We start from the raw sequence: 25,337 nt of genomic DNA on the forward strand, positions 1-25,337 counted from the left end.
GCTGGACATTGTCCAACCTTTATAGCAAGCTGACTGCATCAACACCACACATTTTCAAGCTATATTTTCAACTTCTTACAGCAATCGGTTTATCAAATAGTTGCTAGAGAGCACCATTCTGAGTATATTAATTTTGCATACTTAAGAAACTGTTCTTATATCTACTATAAAATACGCATTAAAATCTGCATCTTAATACCTTTCTTGGGTTTTTTTATCCGTTAAATTGCAGCATTGTCCTAATCCATTTGAAATGCTTCCACTTGTACGATAATTTTGTATTTGTTTGCATATTTATTTACTGACAGGACGCTGGGGTGATAGCAAGTGCTTTCTGTCTCTCCCTTTCATCTGTAAACGTCACAATATATCACTGATAGAGGTTCACACAGTTGAGAGTTACCTTCCAGACCTGGCGTGTCCAAAAGGTTGGCTGTATTTTGAACATAAGGTGATTTTAGAAAAAGAAAAAAACATTTTTTTGCAATATTTTACATATTAATCATTTTTAAGGACACAAACCGATAGTATATATTTTTGGTTGTAGCACCAGTTAACTTGTGGAGTAAACATTTGTCAGTGATGTCATTTTAAAGGCAATAAGCTGCATATTAAAATTAGAAAAATAAAATTGTATACTGTGACTTCTGTGTCATGTTCATATCAAACATTAAGCTAGATGGAATCCTCTTTTCTTTATCCTCTTCATCCGCAACTGACAAAATAAGAAAAAAAGGACTTGTATTTATATAGCACATTTCACATCCTCAGGACATTCCAAAGCAGTTCACAGACAATTTGCAGGCACATTACACAGTAGACAGATTTTCAAAATGATCATTACCGATAAATGTAACTCAAAACTTGCACCACAAAGGAAACTTTACTGATGACTTTTGTTTTTCTGTAACAGTGTTTCCTGGTATATGCCCCAAAGGACAAGAGTCAGCTAAAGCACTGGTATTCTTCTCAAATGTTCTGCACTATACACGGAGGAACACTTGTTACAATAGAAAATGAAATAGAACAAGGTAATTTAAAATCACTAATCATATGTTATGTATATCTTGCATATTAAGATCTTTTATCACGTATATAATTGCATGTACTTGCATCTATGGAATAAACACAATGGCCCATGCCTTCCAGTGGGTGGGGCAACGGTGAGACCCACTGATCCTGGCCGTATTTCAGGGAGGTTGGCTCCACAGCCTCTAACAGGAAGTTACGCCCTCTTCCATTAAACCCCCGAGACCCGCTCCAACAACTTTTCAATGCTGGAAACTAGGACCTAACGGGCAGCTCCTGTGTCCATCATGTTATGTATGTAAACATTGTATGTGTAAGACTTGCCACCAGAGGGCGCAGCTGTTGGAGGCCCAAGGGTCACCTACACACCTCGTGCAAGGGAGCATAAAAGGTTGTCTGCCATGCTGCTGAGGCACTCTGGAGTTGTATTAAAGAGACTAAGGTCACATCAGTTTTAGGACTCAGTCTTGTGGAGTTCTTCCATACCTAACAATTGGCAACGAGTAACAGATTACAAATTTTCATGTGGTTATGGCTGCCGTTGGTATTTTAGAGAAATTTGTAGAGGGTGATGATTGGGAAGCTTTCGTTGAGCGTCTCGACCTAGACCTGAGCAAGGCCATCACAATATCCCAGGCATTCATATCCACGGGCGATAATACCAGACAGATATCTTCCCAGCATCGAAGCTCACTGGAAAGTACTGTGCATAAAATAACATCGCTACTGTTGTGTATCTGTAAAGCTGCACTCCCATGTTCCACCACCAGGGAGCGCATCCCCTGAAGTCCCAAGGGATCCCAGCATCCCTTGGGAGCGCTGTATATAAGCTGGCCCCTTAGGCCTGTTCCTCACTCTGGAGTGTCTTAATAAAGACTGAGGTCACTATTATTTTAACCTCCCTGTGCGCAGTGTCATCTGTGTTAGGAACACAACAGCTGGCGACGAGTATATGAATCCAACGCAAAGATGCAGCAAACTGTGGGCATCCTGGAGAGGGTGAGGACTGGGAAGCCTCTGTCGAATGGCTAGACCAGTACTTTGTAGCCAACGAGCTGGATGGAGAAGGAAGAGCTGCAAAAAGGAGAGCGCTCCTCCTCACGGTCTGCGGGGCACTGACCAACAGCCTCATGAATAATCTTCTGGCTCCAGTGAAACCCACAGATGAGAAGCTGTATACACTGATTCGGGAGCATCTTAACCCAAGGGAGAGTGTGCTGATGGTGAGGTATCGGTTCTACACGTGCCAGCAATCTGAAGGTCAGGAAGTGGCGAGCTACGTCGCCGAGCTAAGGGGACTTGCAGGACAATGTGAGTTTGATGGCTACCTGGAGTAGATGCTCAGAGACTTTTTTGTACTGGGCATTGGCCACGAGACCATCCTATGAAAACTTTTGACTGTAGAGACACTGACTCTCAGTAAGGCCATTGCGATAGCACAGGCGTTTATGTCCACCAGTGATAACATCAAACAAATCTCTCAGCACACAAATGCTAGCAATGTTCATAAATTAACTGGAACTGTGTTTGCAAGCAGAAATGTTCAGGGCAGAAACCACGAGTCTGCAACTGCCAGCAGGCCTCAGGTGACCCAGATGCCTGAGTCCGCAACAAAGGATGAATGCAAGGCAATTCACACCTTGTTGGCATTGTGGAGGTTTCCATTCAGTCTATTCATGCCGCTTCAAAGGGCATGTTTGCAAGAGCTGTGGAACAACGGGGCACCTCCAACGAGCTTGCAGACGAGCTGCAAGCTCTGCAAAACTTGCTAACCACCACGTGACAGAGGAAGATCAGTCCATGGTGGATCAAAGCAATTTCGAGCCTCAGAGGGAGGAGGCAGATGCTGAAGTACACGGGGTGCACACATTTTCGATGAAATGTCCACCTATAATGCTAAAAGTAAAATTGAATGGCTTACCCGTAGCCATGGAACTGGACACTGGCGCTAACCAATCCATCATGAGTAAAAAGATGTTTGAGAGACTGTGGTGCAGCAAGGCAATCAGACCAGCCCTGAGTCCCATCCACACGAACCTGAGAACATACACTGAAGAGCTCATCACTGTCCTGGGCAGCGCCATGGTCAAGGTCACCTACGAGGGCACGGTGCAAGAACTGCCACTCTGGATTGTCCCGGGCGATGGCCCCACACTGCTTGGAAGGAGCTGGCTGGGCAAAATCCGCTGGAACTGGGATGACATCTGAGCGCTATCATATGTCGATGAGGCCTCATGTACCCAGATTCATAACAAATTTCCTTCCCTTTTTGAGCCAGGCATTGGAAACTTTTCTGGGGCGAAGGTGCGGATCCACTGGGTCCCAGAGGTACGACCCATTCACCATAAGGCGTGAGCGGTACCTCATATGATGAGGGAGAGAGCGGAAATCGAGCTGGACAGGCTGCAACGCAAGGGCATCATCTCCCCAGTGGAATTCAGTGAGTGGGCCAGCCCGATTGTTCCAGTACTCAAAAGTGATGGCACGGTCAGGATTTGCGGTGATTATAACGTAACTAGTAATTATTTCTTGCTACAGGACCAATACCTAAGGCTGAGGACCTATTTGCGACGCTGGCAGGAGGCAAGACGTTCACCAAGCTTGACCTGACTTCGGCCTACATGACGCAGGAGCTGGAGGAGTCTTCGAAGGGCCTCACCTGCATCAACACTCACAAGGAACTGTTCATCTACAATAGATGCCCGTTTGGAATTTGGTCGGCTGCAGCGATCTTCCAGAGAAACATGGAGAACCTACTCAAGTCGGTACCACGCACGGTGGTTTTTCAGGATGACATATTGGTCACGGGTCGGGACACCATCGAGCACCTACGAAACCTGGAGGAGTCCTCCAGCGACTGGATCGCGTAGGGCTGCGGCTAAAGAGGTCGAAATGCGTCTTCATGGCAACAGAAGTGGAGTTTTTGGGGAGAAAGATCGCGGCGGACGGCATTCGGCCTACAGACGCCAAGACAGAGGCTATCAGGAAAGTGCCCAGGCTACAGAACGTTACGGAGCTGTGGTCGTTCCTGGGACTCCTCAACTATTTTGGTAACTTCCTACCAGGGTTAAGCACCCTCTTAGAGCCCCGACATGTGTTATTGCGTAAAGGTGAGAACTGGGTATGGGGAAGAAACCAAGTAATTGCTTTTGAGAAAGCCAGAAACATTTTATGCTCCAACAAGCTGCTTGTATTGTATAACCCGTGTAAAAGACTTGTGCTAGCATGTGATGCGTCGTCATACGGAGTCGGGTGTGTATTACAACAAGCTAATGTTGCGGGGAAGTTGAAACCTGTCGCCTATGCCTCCAGGAGCTTGTCGAAGGCGGAGAGGGCCTACAGCATGATTGAGAAAGAGGTATTAGCATGTGTGTTCAGGGTAAAGAAAATGCATCAGTACCTGTTTGGCCTCAAATTTGAGCTGGAAACCGATCACAAGCCCCTCATATCCCTGCTCACTGAAAACAAGGGGATAAATACTAATTCCTCAGCCCGCATACAAAGGTGGGCACTCGCGCTATCAGCGTATAACTAGACCATCCGCCACAGGCCAGGCACTGAGAACTGTGCAGATGCTCTCAGTTGGCTACCATTGCCCATCACAGGGGTGGAAATGGCGCAGCCTGCAAACTTGTTGATGGTGGTGCAGCCCGCAGACTTGTTGATGGTCATGGAAGTGTTTGAAAATGATAAATCACCTGTCACGGCCCACCAGATTAGGACTTGGACCAGCCAAGGTCCTCTGCTGTCCCGAGTAAAAAAAACTGTGTACTGCATGGGAGCTGGGTCAGCATCCCCGTTGAAATGCAACAGCTAATCAAGCCGTTCCAGCGGCGAAAGGACAAGCTGTCCATTCAGGCAGACTGCCTGTTGTGGGGTAACCGCGTAGTGCTACCCAAAAAGGGCAGGGAGATGTTCATCTCGGATCTCCACAGCACACACCCGGGTATAGTAATGATGAAAGCGATAGCCAGATCCTACGTGTGGTGACCTGGTATCGACTCTGACTTAGAGTCCTGTGTACGGCAATGCCGCGTGTATGCTCAGTTGAGCAACGCGCCCAGAGAGGCACCACTAAGTTTGTGGTCCTGGCCCTCCAGATCATGGTCAAGGATCTATGTCGACTATGCGGGCCTGTTTCTCAGTAAAATGTTCCTGGTGGTGGTGGATGCTTTTTCAAAACGACTTTCGGTTCTGTCTTCACGAAGGAAGACACGACTAACCTTCCGAATGTACTAGGGGATAGTGGGTCTAATGAGAAGGAGGAACTGAAGGATATCCTTATTAGGCAGGAAATTGTGTAAGGGAAATTGATGAGGTTGAAGGACGATAAATCCCTGGGGCCTGATAGTCTGCATCCCAGAGTATTTAAGGAAGTGGCCCTAGAAATAGTGGATGCATTGGTGATCATTTTCCAACAGTCTACAAACCTGGATCAGTTCCTATGGACTGGAGGGTAGCTAATGTAACACCACTTTTTTAAAAAAGGAGGCAGAGAGAAAATGGGTAATTACAGACCGGTTAGCCTGACATCAGTAGTGGGGAAAATGTTGGAATCAATCATTAAGGATGAAATAGCAGCGCATTTGGAAAGCAGTGACAGGATTGGCCCAACTCAGCATGGATTTATTCAAGGGAAATCATGTTTGACGAATCTTCTGAAATTTTTTGTAACTAGCAGAGTGGACAAGGAAGAACCAGTGGATGTGGTGTATATGGACTTTCAAAAGGCTTTTGACAGGGTCCTGCACAAGAGATTCGTGTGCAAAATCAAAGCGCATGATATTGGGAGTAATGTACTGACATGGATAGAGAACTGGTTGGCAGACAGGAAGCAGAGAGTCGGGAAAAACGGATCCTTTTCAGAATGGCAGGCAGTGACTAGTGGAGTGCCGCAGGGCTCAGTGCTGGGACCTCAGCTCTTTACAATATACATTAACGATTTAGATGAAGGAATTGAGTGTAATATCTCCAAGTTTGTAGATGACACTAAACTGGATGGCGGTGTGAGCTGTGAGGAGGACGCTAAGAGGCTGCAGGGTGACTTGGACAGGTTAGGTGAGTGGGAAAATGCATGGAAGATGCAATATAATTTGGATAAATGTGAGGTTATCCATTCTGGGGCAAAAACATGAAGGCAGAATATTATCTGAATGGCGGCAGATTAAGAAAAGGGGAGGTGCAACGAGACCTGGGTGTCATGATTCATCAGTCATTGAAGGTTGGCATGCAGATACAGCAGACGCTGAAGAAGGCAAATGGTATGTTGTCCTTCATAGCTAGGGGATGTGAATATAGGAGCAGGGAGGTCTTGCTGCAGTTGTACAGGGCCTAAGTGAGGCCTCACCTGGAATATTGTGTTCAGTTTTGGTCTCCTAAACTGAGGAAGGACATTCTTGCTATTGAGGGAGTGCAGCAAAGGTTCACCAGACTGATTTCAGGGATGGCTGGACTGACATATGAGGAGAGATTGGATCCACATGGTCTTTATTCACTGGAGTTTAGAAGGATGAGAGGGGATCTCATCGAAACGTATAAGATTCTGACGGGACTGGACAGGTTAGAAACATAGAAAATAGGTGCAGGAGTAGGCCATTCGGCCCTTCAAGCCTGCACCGCCATTCAATGAGTTCATGGCTGAACATGCAACTTCAGTACCACATTCCTGCTTTCTCACCATACCCCTTGATCCCCCGAGTAGTAAGGATTACATCTAACTCCTTTTTGAATATATTTCGTGAATTGGCCTCAATAACTTTCAGTGGTAGAGAATTCCACAGGTTCACCACTCACTGGGTAAAGAAGTTTCTCCTCATCTCGGTCCTAAATGGCTTACCTCTTATCCTTGGACTGTGACCCTTGGTTCTGGACTTCCCAACATTGGGAACATTCTTCCTGCATCTAACCTGTCTAAACCCGTCAGAATTTTAAACATTGCTATGAGATCCCCTCTCATTCTTCTGAACGCCAGTGAATACAAGCCCAGTTGATCCAGTCTTTCTTGATATGTCAGTCCCGCTATCCCGGGAATCAGTTTGGTGAACCTTCGCTGCACTCCCTCAATAGCAAGAATGTCCTTCCTCAGGTTAGGAGACCAAAACTGTACACAATACTCCAGGTGTGGCCTCATCAAGGCCCTGTCCAACTGTAGTAACACCTCCCTGCCCCTGTACTCAAATCCCCTCGCTATGAAGGCCAACATGCCATTTGCTTTCTTAACCGCCTGCTGTACCTGCATGCCAACTTTCAATGACTGATGTACCATGACACCCAGGTCTCATTGCACCTCCCCTTTTCCTAATCTGTCACCATTCAGATAATAGTCTGTTTCTCTGTTTTTATCACCAAAGTGGATAACCTCACATTTATCCACATTATGCTTCATTTGCCATGCATTTGCCCACTCACCTAACCTATCCAAGTCACTCTGCAGCCTCATAGCATCCTCCTCGCAGCTCACACTGCCACCCAACTTAGTGTCATCCGCATATTTGGAGATACTACATTTAATCTCCTCGTCTAAATCATTAATGTACAATGTAAACAGCTAGGGCCCCAGCACAGAACCTTGCGGTACCCCACTAGATGCGGGAAGAATGTTCCCGATGTTGGGGAAGTCCAGAACCAGGGGACATAGTCTTAGGATAAGGACTGAGATGAGGAGAAACTTCTTCACTCAGAGAGTAGTTAACTTGTGGAATTCCCTGCCGCAGAGAGTTGTTGATGCCGGTTCATTGGATATATTCTAGAGGGAGTTAGATATGGCCCTTACGGCTAAAGAGATCAATGGGTATGGAGAGAAAGCAGGAAAGGGGTACTGAGGGAATGATCAGCCATGATCTTATTGAATGGCGGTGCAGGCTCGAAGGGCCGAATGGTCTACTCCTGCACCTATTTTCAATGTTTCTATGTTTAATGTCGGGAAGCACCACCACCATTGAAAGCTTGAGGGCCATGTTTCACTCGTGCCGAATTTAAAGAATTCATGACCTGCAATGGGATCAAACATGTCACCTCGGCCCCGTTTAAACCAGCCTCCAATGGGCAGGCAGAGCGGGCAGTACAAACCATCAAACAGAGCCTTAAACGACTCACAGAAGGCTGACTCCAAACCCGCCTGTCCCGAGTACTGCTCAGTTACCACACGAGACCCCACCCGCTCACAGGGGTGCCCCCGGCTGAGCTACTCATGAAAAGGACACTTAAAACCAGACTCTCGCTGGTTCACCCCAACCTGCATGATCAGGTAGAAAGCAGGCGGCAGCAACAAAATGTAAACGATGATCGCGCCACTGTGTCACAGGAAATTGATCTGAATGACCCTGTGTATGTGCTAAACTATGGACATGGTCCCAAGTGGATCGCAGGCACGGTGATAGCTTAAGAAGGGAATAGGGTGTTTGTAGTCAAACTAGACAATGGACACATTTGCAGAAAGCAACTGGACCGAACGAGGCTGCGGTTCACAGACTGCCCTGAACAACCCACAGCAGACACCACCTTTTTCGAGCCCACTGCACACACCCAAAGGATCAACGACACCACGCCGGACCAGGAAATCGAACCCATCACGACCAACAGCCCAGCAAGGCCAGGCTCACCCAGCAGCCCTGCAAGGCCAACAACACGCCATCACAGCGAGGGCACAGCCAACACACCAGAACAGACATTTGTACCGAAGCGGTCCACCAGGGAAAGGAAAAAACCCGACCGCCTCACCTTGTAAATAGTTTTCACTTTGACTTTGGCGGGGAGTGATGTTGTGTATCTGTAAAGTATGCACTCCCATGTTCCACCACCAGGAAGCTCATCCCCTGAAGTCCCAAGGGATCCCAGCATCCCTTGGGCGCACTGTATGTAAGCCAGCCCCTTAGGCCTGTTCCTGACTCTGGAGTGTCTTAATAAAGCCTGAGGTCACTGTTAGTTTAACCTCCCTGTGTGCAGCCTCATCTATGTTCGGAACACAACAGCTAGCAGGCAAAACTGCATTTGGCAGGACCTATACGTCTGCAGCTGCAAGACCTAGGATGACGGATGACTCAGAGTCCGCCATCGGGCGTGAATGCAAATCCATTAGCATCATGTTGGCGCTGCGGGGGTAGTCATCGAGCCCAACAATGTCGATTCAAGCACTTCATGTGCAAAGGCTGCGAAACAATGGGGCACCTCCAGCGAATGTGCAAAAGTGCTGTGACTCACCACATGGCAGAGTTGGCAGAGGATGATTGATCCGGTGCAGAACAAACCAGAGGGGCAACTCAACCCGAGGAAGAAGTGTATGGAGTACATACCTTCACCACCAAGAGCCCTCCTATTATGCTGAAAGTCAAATTGAACGGTATTCCGGTACCAATGGAGTTGGACACGGGGGTGAGTCAGTCAATTATGAGCCAGAAGGCTTTTGAGAAACTATGGGGCAACAAGGCACAAAGGCCCAAACTGAGCCCAATTCAGACAAAGCTGCGCACCTACACCAAAGAGCTCATACCAGTCATTGGCAGTGCGGCAGTTAAGGTATCATACGATGGAGCTGTGCATGATTTATCACTGTGGATTGTACCAGGCGATGGCCCAACGCTATTCGGCAGAAGCTGGCTGGGAAAGATTCGATGGAACTGGGACGACATCAAAGCACTGTCTTCAGTGGATGACACCTCGTGCGTCCAAGTGCTGAGCAAGTTCCCGTCGCTATTTGAACCAGGCATTGGCAACTTCACAGGTGCCAAGGTGCAGATCCATCTAGTCCCCGATGCAAGGCCCGTTCATCACAAGACTCAAGCGGTTCCATATATGATGAGGGAGAAAGTTGAGATCGAACTGGACAGACTTCAAGGAGAGAGAATCATATCGCCAGTCGAGTTCAACGAGTGGGCCAGTCCGATTGTTCCGGTGTTGAAAAGCAATGGCACAGTCAGAATCTGCGGAGACTACAAGGTAATGATCAACCGAGTCTCGTTAGAAGACTAGTACCTGCTACCCAAGGCGGATGACCTGTTTTCAATGTTAGCGGGGGGGGGGGGGAGGGGGGTGTTGGGGGTGGGAGTCGTTCACCAAGTTGGACCTAACCTCCACCTACATAAAACAGGAGCTGGCTGAATCTTCGAAAAGATTGACGTGCATCAACATGCACAAAGGACTGTTTTTATATACCACAGGTGCCCTTTTGGGATTTCCTCAGCTGCTGCCATCTTCCAGAGGAACATGGAGAGTCTGCTGAAATCGGTTCTGCGCACCATTGTGTTTCAAGATGATATCCTGATCACCGATCGTGACACCACCGAACACTTGCACAACCTGGAAGAGGTTCTAAATCGACTAGACAGAGTGGGACTCGGGCTGAAATGCTCCAAGTGTGTTTTCCTGGCCGCAGAGGTCGAATTTTTAGGGAGAAAGATTGCGGCAGACGGCATCAGACCCACGGACTCAAAGACAGAGGCCATCAAGAATGCACCCAGACCACAGAATGTGATGGAGCTGTGTTCGTTCCTGGGACTCAACTATTTTGGTAACTTTCTACCCGGGTTAAGCACTTTGCTGGAATCGTTGCACATGTTGCTATGTAAGGGTGATGACTGGGTTTGGGGTAAATCTCAAGAGACAGTCTTTGAGAAGGCCAGAAACCTACTTTGTTCTAATAAGTTACTTGTACTGTATGACCCGTGTAAACGATTAGTGCTCGCTTGTGCTGCATCTTCATACAGGGTCGGCTGTGTGTTACAGCAAACCAATGTATCGGGCAAACTTCAACTGGTTGCATACGTGTCTAGAAGTCTGTTTAAGGCTGAAAGAGCCTACAGTATGGTCGAGAAAGAGGCGTTAGCATGTGTATTGGGGTTAAGAAAATGCACCAATACCTATTTGGACTTCGGTTTGAGCTTGAAACCGACCACAAACCGCTCATTTCACTTTTTTCAGGAAGCAAAGATATAAACACCAATGCTTTGTCCCGCATCCAAAGATGGGCACTAATATTGTCCGCCTATGACTATGTTATCTGCCACAGACCAGGCACGGAGAACTGTGCTGATGCCCTCAGTCGGCTACCATTGCCCACTACCAGGTTGGAAATGGCGCAGCCTGCAAACTTGCTTCTGGTCATGGATGCTTTTGAGAGCGAGGGGTCACCCGTCACTGCTCGCCAGATCCGGACCTGGACCAGCCAGGATCCTGTGCTATCACTTGTAAAAAGTTGCGTCCTCAATGGGAGCTGGTTGGCCATTCTTGGAGAAAAGCAAGATGAAATTGAGCCATTTCACCGATGCAAAGATGAAATGTCCATCCAGTTGGATTGTCTCTTATGGGGTAATCGCATGGTTTTGCCAAAAAAAGGCAGGGAAACGTTTATACGCGACCTACACAATACCCACCCAGGTATAGTCATGATGAAGGCTATAGCCAGGTCGTATGTTTGGTGGCCCGGCATTGCCTCGGACTTAGTCATGCGTACACCAGTGCAACACGTGCTCACAGTTGAGCAATGGACCAAAGGAGGCTCCATTGCGTCTGTGGTCATGGCCCTCCAAACCGTGGTCCAGGATCCATGTAGATTTTGCTGGCCCCTTTCTCGGAAAGATGTTTTTCGTTGTAGTGGACGCTTACTCTAAATGGATTGAATGCGTAATCATGACATCCAGCACATCCACTGCCTTCATTGAAAGCCTCCAGGCTATGTTCACCACCCATGGCTTGCTCAACGTCCTTGTCAGTGACAATGGACCGTGTTTCACCAGCTTGGAATTCAATGAATTTATGACCCACAACGGCATCAAACATGTCAGGTCTGCCCCATTTAAGCCCGCATCCAACGGTCAAGCGGAACGGGCAGAGCTTGAAACACATGAAGGAAGGCTCCTTGCAGACACACATATCTCGGGTTCTGCTCAGCTACTGGACGTAACCCCACTCACTCAGTGTAGTTCCCCCTGCAGAACTGTTAATGAAGAGAGCATTCAAAACCAGGCTCTCCCGAGTCCACCCGGATCTAAATGATCATGTGGAAACCCGGCGTCACCGGCAAAACATGTACCTCGATCACGTGGCTGTATCGCGTGACATTGATGTTAACGATCCCCTGTTTGGTCCTTAATTACAGTCATGGTCTTAAATGGGTCGCTGGCACTGTCTTGGCCATGGAGGGGAATAGAGTGTTTATAGTCAAACTATTGAATGGACGAACGTGCAGAAAGCATTTGGATCAGACCAAAGTGCAGTTCACCGACAACCAGGAACAATCTGAAGAGGACATCACAAGAGATTGGTGTGCAAAATTAAAGTACATGGTATTGGGAGTAATGTACTGACGTGGATAGAGAACTGGTTGGCAGACAGGAAGCAGAGAGTCGGGATAAACGGGTCCTTTTCAGAATGGCAGGCAGTGACTAGTGGGGTGCCGCAGGGCTCAGTGCTGGGACCCCAGTTATTTACAATATACATTAATGATATAGATGAAGGAATTAATATCTCCAAGTTTTCAGATAACACTAAGCTGGGTGGCAGTGTGAGCTGTGCTAGGACGCTAAGAGGCTGCAGGGTGACTTGGACAGGTTAGATGAGTGGGAAAATGCATGGCAGATGCAGTTTAATGTGGATAAGTGTGAGGTTATCCACTTTGGTGGTAGAATATTATCTGAATGGTGACAGATTAGAAAAAGGGGAGGTGCAATGAGACCTGGGTGTCATGGTACATCAGTCATTGAAAGTTGGCATGCAGGTACAGTAGGCGGTGAAGAAGGCAAATGGTATGTTGGCCTTCATAGCGAGAGGATTTGAGTATAGGAGCAGGGAGGTCTTACTGCAGTTGTACAGGGCCTTTAGTGAGGCCTCACCCGGAATATTGTGTTCAGTTTTGGTCGTCTAATCTGAGGAAGGACGCTCTTGCTATTGAGGGAGCACAGCAAAGGTTCACCAGACTGATTCCCAGGATGGCAGGACTGACATATGAGGAGAGACTGGATCGACTGGGTCTCTATTCACTGGAGTTTAGAAGGATGAGAGGGGATCTCATAGAAACATATAAAATTCTGACGGGACTGAACAGGTTAGATGCAGGAATAATGTTCCCGATGTTGGGGAAGTCCAGAACCAGGGGACATAGTCTAAGGATAAGGGGTAAGCCATTTAGGACTGAGATGAGGAGAAACTTCTTCACTCAGAGAGTGGTTAACCTGTGGAATTTCCCAACCGCAGAGAGTTGTTGATGCCAGTTCATTGGATTTATTCAAGAGGGAGTTAGATATAGACCTTATGGCTAAAGGGATCAAGGGTTATGGAGAGAAAGCAGGAAAGGGGTACTGAGGTGAATGATCAGCCATGATCTTATTGAATGGTGGTGCAGGCTCGAAGGACCGAATGCCCTACTACTGCACCTATTTTCTATGCTTCTATGTTTCCATCACCATCATCGATCCACCCACAACACACCCAACCTCGACCTCACTGTCAATCAAGAGGATGAACCCACCATTCCCAACAGTCCTGTCAGACCAGCCGCGTCGCAGTGCAGCAATGGTCCAACCAACTCACCCATGCCAGAGTTTGAACTCAGATGATCAACCAGGGAGCATAGAGCCCCGGATCGTCTCAACTTGTAAATAATTTGTATCAAAGATATTGGGGTGGGGGGAATGATGTTATGTATGTAATCATTGTAACTTTGTAAGACTTGCCACCAGAGGGCGCAACTGTTGGAGGCCCAAGGGTCACCTGCACACCTCGTGCAAGGGTGTATAAAAGCTTGTCTTTCATGCTGCTTAGGCACTCCGGAGTTGTATTAAAGAGACTAAGGTCACATCAGTTTTAGCTCACAGTACTCAGTTTTGTGGAGTTCTTCCATACCTAACACATCAGTCGAACTGGGAAACATAGAAAATAGGTGCAGGAGTAGGCCCTTCGAGCCTGCGCTACCATTCGATAAGATCATGGCTGCTCATTCCCTCAGTACCCCTTTCCTGCTTTCTCTCCATACCCCTTGATCCCCTTAGCCGTAAGGGCCATATCTAACTCCCTCTTGAATATATCCAATTAACTGGCATCAACAACTCTCTGCGGTAGGGAATTCCACAGGTTAACAACTCTGAGTGAAGAAGTTTCTCCTCATCTCAGTCCTAAATCCTAAGACTGTGTCCCCTGGTTCTGGACTTCCCCAACATCGGGAATGATCTACCCGCAACCAACCTGTCCCGTCCTGTCAGAATCTTGTATGTTTCAATGCGATCGCCTCTCATTCTTCTAAACTCCAATATCTAAAGGCCCAGTTGATCCAGCCTCTCGTCATATGTCAGTCCAGCCATCCCGGATATCAGTCTGGTGAACCTTCGCTGCACTCCCTCAATAGCAAGAACGTCCTTCCTCAGATTAGGGGAACAAAACTGAACACAATATTCCAGATGAGGCCTCACCAAGGTCTTGTACCACTGCAGTAAGACCTCCCTGCTCCTATATTCAAATCCTCTCGCTATGAAGGCCAACATACCATTTGCCTTCTTTACCGCCTGCTGTACCTGTATGCCAACTTTCAATGACTGATGAACCATGACACCCAGGTCTCGTTGCACCTCCCCTTTTCCTAATCTACCACCATTCAGATAATATTCTATCTTTGCGTTTTTGCCCCCAAAGTGGATAACCTCACATTTATCCACATTATACTGCATCTGCCATGCATTTGCCCACTCACCTAACCTGTCTAAGTCACCCTGCAGCCTCTGAGCATCCCCCTCACAGCTCACACCGCCACCCAGTTTAGTGTCATCTGCAAACTTGGAGATATTACACTCAATTCCTTCATCCAAATCATTGATATCCAAATCATTGTAAAGAGCTGGGGTCCCAGCACTGAGCCTTGCGGCACTCCACTAGTCACTGCCTGCCATTCTGAAAAGGACCCGTTTATCCCGACATTCTGCTTCCTGTCTGCCAACCAGTTCTCTATCCACGTCAGTATATTACCCCCAATACCATGTGCTTTGATTGTGCACAACAATCTCTTGTGTGGGACCTTGTCAAAAGCCTTTTGAAAGTCCAAATACACCACATCCACTGGTTTTCCCTTGTCCACTCTACTAATTACACCCTCAAAATATTCCAGAAGATTTGTCAAGCATGATTTCCCCTTCATAAATCCATGCTGACTTGGACCGATTCTATCACTGCTTTCCAAGGAAACTTGGCAGAGGCCATTTGACGTAATGCTACCCTATTTGCTTAAATGTATGGTGCTCCTGCCGGCTTCTGTCAGGTGCTTCAGCCACCTAGCTGCAATTAGGAGTTAAAGGGGTGGGTAGCAGGATTCCAGCAGGATTGGGGTGATACAGCAAAATGCTTTATTTTAACCCCACCCCACCCCGGCCTGGTTCCCATCACGCAGGGAGAAATAAAATTGACCTCATGGTGCTTAACAAATGGACTCATTGCTCAGGCTTCCAGATTAGATTATGCTGTTGCTTAACAGATCAATGATGTACATTAACTGTTTCAAGCACTTGATTTCTTTTCCCATACAAATACATCTGTCAGTAACAATTATTAACTAGACCATCAAAGATTGAATCAATTCTATTTCCAATTTTTAAATTCACAGCATTTTTAACAATCCAGCTCCTGGATAGATCAACCAGCGTTTGGATAGGTTTGCACAGTGATAATTTTGAACGTTGGGTGAATGGGAAGCCTGTGAAGTATACAAACTGGTTACCAAATGAGCCATCACGAGACGTTGCAGATCCTTATAAAAATGATCCTGTGAGTTTGTTTGTTTATTTTTTGCATCTGCTACATCAAAATGTACTATTAATAAGCTTTGTATAGAGTTTATCATTTTCAACAAACAAATGCAATGCATGTGACTTAGTAGGCTCAAATGGATATAGTTTCCGATGTTCCTACTCGCTCTGCGCCCAGATCAAGTGCACTGTGCCTGATATGACTTCAGGTCACTAACATTGGCTCAATATTCCCCAGGCCTGAGGATTCTGCTGCACAGTAATGCCGGCTGATTGCAGGGCTTTCTGGTTGTTGTCCAGAAGCAGCAGCCAGAATGCCCCCAACCCAAAGATGTTGGGACCAGAAAATAAAGATTCCATTTACCTTTCTTCAGGCTACATGGCCTTGCTACCTGTCTCCCCAGATCCTCCAATTCGAGGTAGTCAGGTGCAAGTTCTAACTTCTGGGAATAGTTCTTCATGGTGTCTACCATTGCATCCGCAGGAAAATGTAAGGCCCTGTCGAGGCTTCCCACCCTATTTGCATACCAGCCCCAGACTTCCATTTACTTCCACTCTCCCCTGAGAGATCCCCAGGAAATTCCTGGGCAAAATAAAGAGGTTGAAGACGAGCATCATGGGTCTCCACCAACGTTTGCACTAAACTGCATGGCAGTGCAGCTGTCTCGAGGTCCCACACAGGCCGCTTGCCAGCTTCTTAATGGGAGATTTCGTGCATGCGTGAAATTTTGAATGGGCCGTGCAGCCAGTTAAAGGGACCGCACGTCCCCCCAATTATTTGGGGGAACATTGGTCGCCGCCCTTTATTAATGACTTTTCCCCGGGTACAAAGGAAATATAAAAATGCCCCATTATGCCTGCCAATTTGTGGCAGCAATTTGTATGGTCCATGGGATGTACAGAACTATAGTATTTATTAAATGTCTGGAAATAAGACTCCCCAAATGCTCGACTGAGCAGTACAGACCAGAAAGCTTCATGATTCGATCGTTTGGCTATGGTGCTAGATGATCTTAGCAGGGGTGGTGGTAGGGGTTTCTACACTTGGCTTTAGTACTTTGAGTTAGGCTGGCACAGGACACATTTGGAGTATTAGTCAATTTGGTGTATATATGCACATCAAAGATTTATTCAGGAGAGCTAACACTTTTATCCTTTCCCTTGAAACCAAATGTAGCAAAATAGGGCTGCCCAATTCCACCAGACTAAAATAGAGAGAGTAATTGATGGCACCCATGTGACTCCTATCCATAAAAAAAGAGGTTCTACTCTACCATATGAAATAAATCACTGCTACTTCCCAGGTAGCTTTTATTATACTTTCATTTAGCATCAGCAATCCATACTAGGCTTGTCTGAATACAAAGGTAGAATGGAAGATCCCTCCTGGGAGACCTCCCACCTCATTCCAAGAAACTCATCAGTCACCACCTCATTTACTCTTGCTATTGCTAGAGCATCGAGAAGGAGCAGATAATTAGGGAACTGATTATAGTCTTCACATTGGTTCTTCTCGCTTAAACAAAGGTTCCATTTTGGTGGTCATAAAAGATCCCATGACACTGTTCACAGAAGAGCAGGGAATCCTCTTGTCCAAAAGCTTGGTTGGAGAAGTGGATTTTAAGGAGGGCCTTAACGGTGAAGAGGGAGGTGGAGAGGCAGATATATTTATATACATATATTTATCATCTGATATTTATTTAAATATATAATTGTACATTACTGAGCAAGGTACATGCATACTTGTGATTACAACATCCAACTATGTACAGTTATGTGGTTGTAGTGCAACAATTTTGACTACACATTAATAGTGATTTTATCATCAAGAGTGTATCAGTCAAGACCCTTCCAGTAATTTCTTTCTTTCAATAGCAATAGTGGTACAGGGTATCATAAACTGAACTACGGCTTTACTAATGTGCGATTAAAAATATGCAGAAGCTGCTGTTTAAGGTTTGAATGCATCATTTTCTTACCTGTCAATGTACAGAGTATGTAAATTATACTGATTCAGATTTAGTTAATTTACTTTTGAATTATTGAGGATATGAATCTTTTACCATGAAGTGTTCATTCTTTTCCCAATTGGGAATATTTTATTTGTGCTCTGGCTGCATTTAGTACTTTTAGTCATTTGATTTGTTCACAATATCTCGTTGCTCATTATAGATTGCAATCTTCTCAAGTAAATGAAACGGGTAATTGCAGCAGCAGATTTATGTCTACATTTCACCAGACAGACATGCTGTAAGACTCCAGCCCTAAGTTGTTATTAGTAGAAATATAAGCAATTAACAATTTCAAATTAGAAAACATATGTTTAATGATATTTCTGAAATATGTGTTGAGAAAATCTTTCAACTTAATTTTCCTTAGTTTATTCATAAAACAAGTTATTCTATTTTGTTGCCATATTCAAGATTTAGAATGTCTTTACTGCAGGTATGTTGTTGACAAATATGTGTTTTGCATGGATTTATCCTCAAGTATTCATGCAAAAGAAAAAGTCAATTTTTTTAATGGTAAAATCTCCTTTCTTGAAATGCAAAGCTTGCCACCTAATGACATGCTTCTGAATCAGGGTTGATAACTTGCTATTATGAAGGCTGGCCACCATTTCATAATACTGAAATGCCTCATCTCAATTCCTAGCTCTTAGTTACTCGTTATTACACCCCCCCCCCCAACCCCTTACCAATTCATAAATAGCAGCAAACACTGGGTGGGGGAGGGGGAGATCAAAAAATTTGAGGACATTTTCAGTGTCAGATCTTAAAAATGGCACAAAGGCAACAGGGACAAAAATCCGCTGCGCCAACATTGGATGCATAGCCCTGGCACAGGCACAATTTCTGGCGGGGTTCGGAAACAACAGGACTTCACCAAGAATGTGATCAGAGGCCAAATCCTGACTGGGCCTGAGACAGACTGAATGACCATCCACCTGAAACATAGCCCATGGAGGGGAGCCGATAGAATTCCCTTGGCCCGAGCCCCACTATAGTCCAATAACCCAGAAACTGGGATGAAGCCAGCATACAGTAGTGGAAATGGGGTCACTTGGGAGGGTGGTTCAGGTGCGAGTCCTGAGTCCTGGTCTGGACCTGCCATAAGAATGCCAGCAGTATGAGTACTACCAGCCTCCTTGTAAACAGGGTAAACTGGACAACAATTATCTTTTTTTTTGAGGTTGCATGAAAACCAGCCTACCAGGGCTGCTTTTCCTGTCCTCTATTCCTATCGCAGGCATCCATATCGGCAAAAGTGCCCATTCAACATGTGCAAACCAACTGACCCCACCTGACCCAGGATATTCCCTAGGTTGAGGAGCAGAGGTCACTAGCGCCCACTCCACACCTATTTTGCCAGTGGACGAAGGCTGAGGATTTTTGACCTCCACTATCCAAACTGCAAGAGCAGTCAATGCTTGCTAAGGTTTTTGGTTCTTAGGTATACCTAAGGATAAGGTAATTGCATTGCTTTATCCTTGAATATTTCCTGAAGTATGTTTAAATAAAATGCGTCTGAAATGTAACTAATTATAACCTAACATTTGTAAACTTCTATTTTTGCAGACTTCAGAACACCTTAATAGCCCTATCTTACAAGAGGAGTCAAAAAGGTGTGCTTTATTGTCCAATAGTCACGCTCATCATTCCACTGGAAGATGGTACACGAGAACTTGTAATACAAACAATTATGGCTTTGTTTGTCAAAAATACCCAGGTGAAGTCCTTTAGAGAAATTGTCTTAATTAGATTTTAATTAATAAATAAGTGCTACATTACCCTTGAGGCATCCAGTAGCAGTGATCCCTTATTTCTGTACTTGGAAATTGAAATCCCAACAGAGATCATATTAAACATGCAGCCATAGCTGCGATGAGCTATTGTCATGCCCATGGAGATTTGTGTTAAAGGTTGCCTAATGCTGGGACATTGTGGTGGCTGATATGCAATGGTCACCACATGTTAAAAAATTCCACGCACAGGCATCTTCCACCCCCTCAACTGGAGTTCAGGACTGGAATATCGGGTCCTTCATTGAAACATCTGTGAACTCATGTGGAAGCAAGTCATCCTCATTCGAGGGACCGCCTATGATGCTGATGATGATGATGATGCTGGGACATAAAGATTAAAATTATTCTTTGTTTAATGTATGTGTAAAATGAACCTATTCTGGAAGAAACTGTGAAATCTATGTTTTGCGGTTTATAGATGTTCCTACAGCTCGCTCTTAATATGGCTAAATTTCATCGCTATTTACGGTATGTGTTTTAAATTTAAACTATTCCACATTGGAATTACAAACCAGATTGAAAATAAGTGGTACCAAATTAATATATTTTTATGTGTGCTGAAATTCAACAAGAAAATAAAGGAATGATCTGGAAATATAGTCCTATTACTTGGGGCTAAAGGAGCTATAGGTTGAACCTCTCTTATCCAGGACTCTTTTATTCGGCACCATTCCCGGCCGCTGGGTGGCGCATGTGCAGATACATTTTGTTTCGTACTCACCATTATTCTCTGCTCTCCTGAATACGGAGACTCCTTCCTCGGTCCGATTCTGAAGGCACTGATTGCCTAAGTGGCCTTGAGGGTAGGTATTCAAGTCGGTGGGGGTGGGGAAAGAGAGGTTCAACCTGTACTACTAATAATATTTTGAATTAAATTATAAATAAAAGCTTGATAAGTTATTTTATTCCCTGCTGCCGTCGGTGCTCCCTCTGGGGTCGGGTCGATGGGCTGTGTCCTTGGGCTGGCCACTCCTCCCCTCCCCACTGCCCTCAGCGCTCTGCCAAACAAAAAGAAAATACCTTTTTATTACTTTCTATGAGTCTTGGAGATCGTGCTTTTGGGGGGGGGGGCGGGGTAGGGCGGCAGTGGATCGCTGGGTCGGGGATAACTGTATCGGGGCTGGCTGGGACTGGGGGCTGGCAGTTGTCAAAGACGGTAGAACACGTGACCTCCTCTCGTCCGGCAAAATCCCTTTTCTGGCACAGGCCAGGTCCCAAGGGTGCCGGATAAGGGAGGTTCAACCTGTATTTAGGTAGATAAATATAGTTAAAAAAAATTAATGAAGTCTAAAATCCAAATCAGAAATAACGTTCAGACTCAGCTTTGTCAGCTCAGTTGGAAACACTCTCGCCTCTGTGTCAGAAGGTTGTGGGTTCAAGTCTCACTCCAGAGACTTGCGTACACAATCTAGGCTGACACTCCAGTGCAGTGCTGAGGGAGTGCTGCATTGACGGATGAGATGTTAAACTGAGAGCCCCATCTGAGCTCTCCGGTGGATGTAAAAAAAAATCTCATGGCTCTATTTTGAGGAAGTGCAGGAGAGTTCTCTTGGTGTCCTGGCCACTATTTACCTCTCAACCAACGTTACTTTTTTAAAAAAACAAACAGACTAACGGATTATCTGATCATTATCACATTGCTGTTTGTAGGAGTTTGGTGTGTGCAAATTGGTTGCCGCATTTCCTACATTGCAACAGTTACCTTGGTTGTAAAGTGCTTTGGGACGTCCTGAGGTCGTGAAAGGTGCTACATAAATGCAAGTTCTTTCTTTCTTTAGATAGGTAAAAATAAGACCGTTGCTGAGGGGGAAAGTAAGATTTCTTTTCCAAAAAAACATCAAAATGTTTTTTTTCTCCCAAAATTGACCAGTCAGCAGTGAGGGTTTCTTGATCTACCAATCTGTGATTAATATACAGGAAACTCTCGTTTATCCGGATCGCTCGGGATTCGGCAATTCCAGGTAAACGAATTTTCCAATAGGGCGAGTTTACATTTTAAAGTTAATATTTTATATATATTTAACAACTCATTGGAAATCAAAATTCCCATGTGTATGTTAGTGATCGCCTACTTAATAGTCACTGCATCTGAAGTAACTAATTGCAAGAAGAGTTCTGAGTGGTTTCAATGTGAGAACGTGTGAGGCAAACGGTTCATGCGCGACAATCGTTTCTGCAGAAGGAAAGGGATCGAGTTGCCAGCAGGCATGTACTTGCCCCGGACTGTAATCACGGAGGGGCAAATGCTGCACTGAGAGTGGCTGCAGGTGGCCTCAAGGAGGAGATTGTCTAACTCCGGGGTTCCAGTGTCTAGCTCTCCGGGCTGCGTTCTGTGCCTGGAACCCGGAGCCGGGACTGCCCCCGTTCCCAACGTCAGCAGCGGCCGCGAGAGACAGCAGCTGCAGCAACGCGCACACACACACACACACACACCAGCAAAACAAGGGCAGAGGAGGGCGAACTTCTGTATTCAGTTTTTAGATTTTTACGGTAGATTTTCTGAGTCCTTGCTCATGGTGAGTGTCACGTTGTGCAATTGTTAGTGATTTTGCAACAGAAGGATCTGGATATGATATATGTCGAAGTGTTACGTGCAGGGCCGCCAGCCGGTGAGAAGTGGCGACGCAATATTTTAAATTCCGTTACGGCGGTTTTCCGTTAAATCCGTATCTGGATAAACGAGAGTTTCCTGTATTTTCCCAAGAATGGAAACATCTATTTTAAGATCAGTGTACCCTCAGCCTATGCAGAAATGCATCATCATCAGAGGCAGTCCCTTGAAATCGAGGAAGACTTGCTTCCATTCTAAAAGTGAGTTTTCAGGTGACTGTACAGTCCAATACTGGAATTACAGTCTTTGCCACAGGTGGGACAGACAGTGGTTGAAGGAAAGGGTGGGTGGGTAGTCTGGTTTGCCGCATGCTCCTTCTGCTATCTGCATTTGGTTTCTGCATGCTCTCGGCGATGAGACTCAAAGTGCTCAGCGCCCTCCCGGATGCTCTTCCTCCACTTAGGGCAGTCTTGGGCCAGGAATTCTCAGATGCAGGTGGGGATGTTACACTTTATCAAGGAGGCTTTGAGGTTTTGAAAGGCATAAAGCACTACAATAACAGCTTGTATTTATATAGCACCTTTAACATAGTGAAACGTCCCAAGGCGCTTCACAGGAGTATGATGAGAGATTTTTTTTTTTAAAGAATTTGACACCGAACCGCATAAATAGAAATGAGCACAAAAGCTTGGTCAAAGAGGTAGATTTTAAGGAGCGTCTTGAAGGAGGAAAGAGAGGTAGAGAGGCAGAGAGGTTTAGGCAGGGAGTTCCAGAGCTTGGGGCCTAGGCAACAGAAGGCATAGCCACCAATGGCTGAGTGATTAGAATCAGGGATGCTCAAGTGGGCAGAATTAGAGGAGCACAGACATCTCGGGGGAGGTGGGGTGGGGCTTGAGATGATTACAGAGATAGGAAGACGCGAGGCAAGGGAGGGATTTGAAAATAAGGATGAGAATTTTGAAATCGAGGTGTTGCTTAACCGGAAGCCAATGTAGGTCAGTGAGCACAGGGGTGATGGGTGAGCGGGACTGAGTTTGAGTAAGAACACGGGCGGCTGAATTTTGGATCACCTCTAGTTTGCGTAGGGTAGAATGTGGGAGGCCAGCCAGGAGTCCGTTGGAATTGTCAAGTCTAGAGGTAACAAAGGCATGGATGAGGCCATCAGCAGCGGATGAACTGAGGCAAGGGCGATGTTACAGAGGTGGAAATAAGCGGTCTTAGTTATGCTGCAAATATATAGTTGAAAGCTCATTACAAGGCCAAATATGACATCAAGGTTGCAAACTGTCTAGTTCAGCCTCAGACAGAAGTTGAGGAGAGGGATGGAGTCAGTGGCTAGGGAACGGAGTTTGTGGTGGGGACCAAAAACAATGGTTTCGGTCTTCCCAATGTTCAATTGGAGAAAATTTTGGCTCATCTAGAACTGGACGTCAGACAAACAGTCTGACAATTTAGAGACCGTGGAGAGGCCGAGTGGTAGTGAGGTAGAGCTGGGTGTAATCAGCGTACATGTGGAAACTGACGCTGTGTTTTTGGATGATGTCGCCAAGGGGCAACATGTAAATGAGAAATAGGAGAGGCCCAAGGATAGATCCTTGGGGGACACAAGAGGTAACGATGCAGGGCCAGGAAGAGAAGCGGTTGCAGGGGATTCTCTGGCTACGATTAGGTAGATAAGAATGAAACCAGGCGAGTACAGTCCCACCCAGCTGGACGACAGTGGAGAGGCATTGGAGAAGGATAGAGTGGTCAACCGTGTCAAAGCTGCAGACAAGTCAAGAAGGACGAGGAGGGGCAGTTTGCCTTTGTCACAGTCACAAACGATATCATTTCGGTACTGTGGCAGGCGCAGAAACCAGATTGAAGGGATTCATAGAATTGTGGGAAAGGTGGGCCCGGATTTGGGAGGCAACAACACGTTCAAGGACTTTGGAGAGGAAAGGAAGGTTGGAGATGGGGTGTTAGTTTGCAAGAGCAGAGGGGTGGAGGGTTGTTTTTTTTGTGGAGAGGGGTGATGACAGCAGATTTGAGGGAGCGGGGGACAGCAACTGAAGAGAGAGAACCGTTAACAATGTCAGCTAACGTAGGAGCCAGAAAAGGAAGTTAGGTGGTCAGCAGTTTGGTGGGAATTGGGTCAAGAGAGCAGGAAGTGGGTCTCATAGACAGGATGAGCTCGGAAAGGGGAGATTGGAGAGAATATGGGGAAAGAGGGGAGATTGGAGAGAATATGGAGAAAGATGTGAGGTCAGGGCTAGGGCGGGGGGATCCTTAGAGGAAGTTTTGCCTGGTGATCTAGGGGAAGGAAGGGAAGAGGTAGAGGCGGCCAAACAGATGGTCTCAATCTTAAAGACAAAGAAGTCCATGAGCTCCTCACACTTAGTGTCGGAGATGAGGGTGGATAATGGGGAAAGGGGTTTTAAAAAGACGGTTAGCAGTGGAGAATAGAAGCCGGGGTTTATCTTTACATTCCAGAATGATTCTGGAATAGTGAGCGATTTTGGCAGTCGAGAGCAGGACCCGATAATACTTTGTGTGGTCCAGCCAGATCTGGCGGTGAATGGCTAAACCAGTTGTCCACGATATCCATTCAAGTCTACGTCCCTCAGACTTAAGGGTGCGAAGATCAGGGCTGTACTAGGGGGAACAGCCAGGGTGACCGAGAGTAATTGTTTTAACAAGAACTAGGACATCAAAGGCGGTGGTGAGGGTGTGATTGAGCAGAAATGTCATGGTGAATGGAGGGCCAAAGGCTGGACAGTTGGGAGTCATGGGCCCGAATTTGGTGGACTTACCGCCGGCTGTCTCTCTGGTTACTGGGCGCTCTCCCTTCCAAGCGAGTTTGGTCAGGTTCTCACGCCGGCGGGGAGAGAAGACCGCTGGGAAACATCCGCTGGCATGCACCGCCGTGCAACACCAACAAATGTCCTCCCACCCGCTCACTCCCCAGATTGGCCCGGCCGGTCCTCCGCTCCAGCAACAGAAGAGACTGCCGGGTGGAGGCAGGTCTTACCTGAACGGTAAGTATGAAGATCTGCAAGAAAAGGCTAGTGCACTTGTTTTTTTCATTTCTTTTGCAGCGATTTTGGAGGATAGGGTGAACCTGAAGGATTTGGAAAAGTTTCTTTACCATTTGTTGAAAAAAAAAATGTTTTTCCTGTTTCCCGACTTTATCCTCAGCGTTACTTTGCCGAGGATCACATTTGCCGCCCAGATTCGGTGTGTAAGGCCCATT

General features: G+C 46.3%; 1 protein-coding gene across 1 annotated transcript in view; it reads left to right on the forward strand.

Annotated features, from left to right (window-relative positions):
• Positions 1-274: 274 nt before the first annotated feature.
• Positions 275-25,337, forward strand: part of LOC139259799 (secretory phospholipase A2 receptor-like) — a gene marked incomplete at its 5' end in the record, with an annotated part of 55,127 nt that continues 30,064 nt past the window's right edge. Inside the window, 4 exons of the mRNA XM_070875561.1 lie at positions 275-451; positions 914-1,031; positions 15,608-15,768; positions 19,328-19,478. Of these exons, the coding sequence (XP_070731662.1) occupies positions 275-451; positions 914-1,031; positions 15,608-15,768; positions 19,328-19,478 (607 nt within the window). The remainder of the gene's footprint in view (positions 452-913; positions 1,032-15,607; positions 15,769-19,327; positions 19,479-25,337) is intronic.

This window comes from Pristiophorus japonicus, chromosome 3, assembly GCF_044704955.1.
Source record: "Pristiophorus japonicus isolate sPriJap1 chromosome 3, sPriJap1.hap1, whole genome shotgun sequence".
Classification (NCBI taxonomy): Eukaryota; Metazoa; Chordata; class Chondrichthyes; family Pristiophoridae; genus Pristiophorus; species Pristiophorus japonicus.